At 57.1% G+C, this 1,823-nt stretch overlaps 1 protein-coding gene across 1 annotated transcript in view; it reads right to left on the bottom strand.

The window, feature by feature from the left end:
* Nucleotides 1–1,823, bottom strand: part of UBE4A (ubiquitination factor E4A) — a gene marked incomplete at its 5' end in the record, with an annotated part of 10,085 nt that overhangs the window by 407 nt on the left and 7,855 nt on the right. Inside the window, 4 exons of the mRNA XM_010172374.1 lie at nucleotides 35–192; nucleotides 450–597; nucleotides 1,002–1,182; nucleotides 1,291–1,465. Coding sequence (XP_010170676.1) covers nucleotides 35–192; nucleotides 450–597; nucleotides 1,002–1,182; nucleotides 1,291–1,465 — 662 coding nt within the window. The remainder of the gene's footprint in view (nucleotides 1–34; nucleotides 193–449; nucleotides 598–1,001; nucleotides 1,183–1,290; nucleotides 1,466–1,823) is intronic.

Here is a 1,823-nt window from a genome sequence, read left to right as displayed (position 1 = left end):
CCCCCAGGAGAAGGACGAGGCCCGTGCTGTGTACCTGAGGAGGTGCCGGGCTATGGTGGAGCGGTCCACGGTGACGCGGGAGGAGGGCAGGATGACGGGGTCCGACATCAGAGTGCTCATGATGGGATCCAGGAATTCGTCGCAGGCATCGGCGTACGTCTCCTCCTCCTGCTGCTGACGGTCTGCGAGGGACTGGCAGACACACGTGGCTTTTAGAGACTCCATCTCCCCACTCTTTAAAACCCAGGTTTGCTCCTAACTCGGAGCTGAAGCGTTTAAGGGTCTGTGCTGGGAAGGAGCCTTCGCCCCCTGCCCCACCTCAGCCTCAGACAAAGCCCCCCTCCCCAAAACTCAGCTCCACAGCAAAGACACAGCAACACGCAGATGGAAAAGGACACCAGGAACCAGTTCCATCTTTTCTGGTGATGTTAAATCACTCCGGTCCTCACCTTGATCCTCTCAGCCAGGTTGCTGAAGGACACGATCATGTTGCCAGGCTTGTTGATTTTCTTCAGCACCCGAACGGTCTGTGCAAAGAGCGTTGGCGAATAGGAGCGGCCGTCCTTGGGCACCGTGGCACAGAAGTTTTCTTCATCCCTGGACCACAGGTTGAAAGAAAAGAGACCAAAGGTTTCAGAATCCCTGAAACCAGCAGCAGCAGCTGCGGTGCCACAGCAAAGAGCTCGGGGCTAGAGAAAAGCTTGGCTGTATTTAAGCATTTCTCCTGGCTCCTCTCCAGAGTGACCCAGGGTGTGAAGGTAACTGGGATGGTGTTTAACTTCCATCCCTGCTACCTGGGGTGGCAGCTGCCTTCCCTGGGTCATTTAAATTAAAATTATGACAAAAGAGGACAGAGGGAACCATGCAGAGCAGTTCTGTTAGCGCCGTTCCCAGAGAGGAGGCTCCAGACCTGCGACATGGGGGGCATGGGGCTCTGCCAGCCAGGATGTCCCCAGGACAGTCCCCACCACCCCACACACCAGCTCTCCCCTGTCACCTACCCGAGGTTCAGGTAGATGGTGCAGATGTCAGACACCAGCTGCTGCGGCTTGAAGTCAAACTCGCTGAAATCTTTGACTTTCAGAGCTCCCATTTTAGGGCCAACCAGGTGTTGCAGGAAGTAGTTGAGCATGGAGATGATGCGCTCGGCGAGGAAAGGATGCACAAAGAGGGACTTAATTTCTGGAACGGAAACCAACAGCTCCCTGAGCTCCACAGCAACCCCAGTGACCACCCCAAAACCTCCCCCAGAAACCCTCCTGCTGCGGGTCCCGGCGTCGCTCCCCCTACCCGAGGTGAGGAAGGCCAGAGTGCCGATGGTTTCGTTGGACATGATGTTGTGGAAGCGCGCCAGCTGCCCGAACATCTGCAGGCTCGACTCCTTCTCGCGCCGCGCCTCCTGGGACAGGCTGTCCCACTCGCCGCGGTCCTTCTCGATCTGCTGAACTTTAATCTTGCTGAGGTACTGCAAGAGAGGGCAGGGAAGCCACCAGGCGGGTAAACAATGGCTCAGCCAGACCTGTTCCGCGCCGCTCTGGGCTGACAGAGGCCAAGTCAGGGCGTGACAGGTACAGAGCGCTTGAAAAGGCCGCTCACAACCACAGGACGTTCTTTTAGGCCATGGAAAACGTTCACAACCGGCTGGGCAACATCCACATCACCCATCTCATCTGCCAGCTTCCCGACAACCAGCTCCAGGGCAGGGAAAAGCCCCTCAAAAAAGCCCTTTCTAGCAGCCACGGGCAGCTCTGAGAGGTGTGGAGAGACCATCATCACACACCAGGGACGTGAGTTCGGCTGCCCCTTGCCTCGTAAACTCCAAA

Source organism: Antrostomus carolinensis, unplaced genomic scaffold (genome assembly GCF_000700745.2).
Source record: "Antrostomus carolinensis isolate BGI_N321 unplaced genomic scaffold, ASM70074v2 scaffold37907, whole genome shotgun sequence".
Lineage (NCBI taxonomy): Eukaryota > Metazoa > Chordata > Aves > Caprimulgiformes > Caprimulgidae > Antrostomus > Antrostomus carolinensis.
Note: the sequence above shows the minus strand (reverse complement) of the source record. Positions and strands in the feature narration are given on the sequence as shown.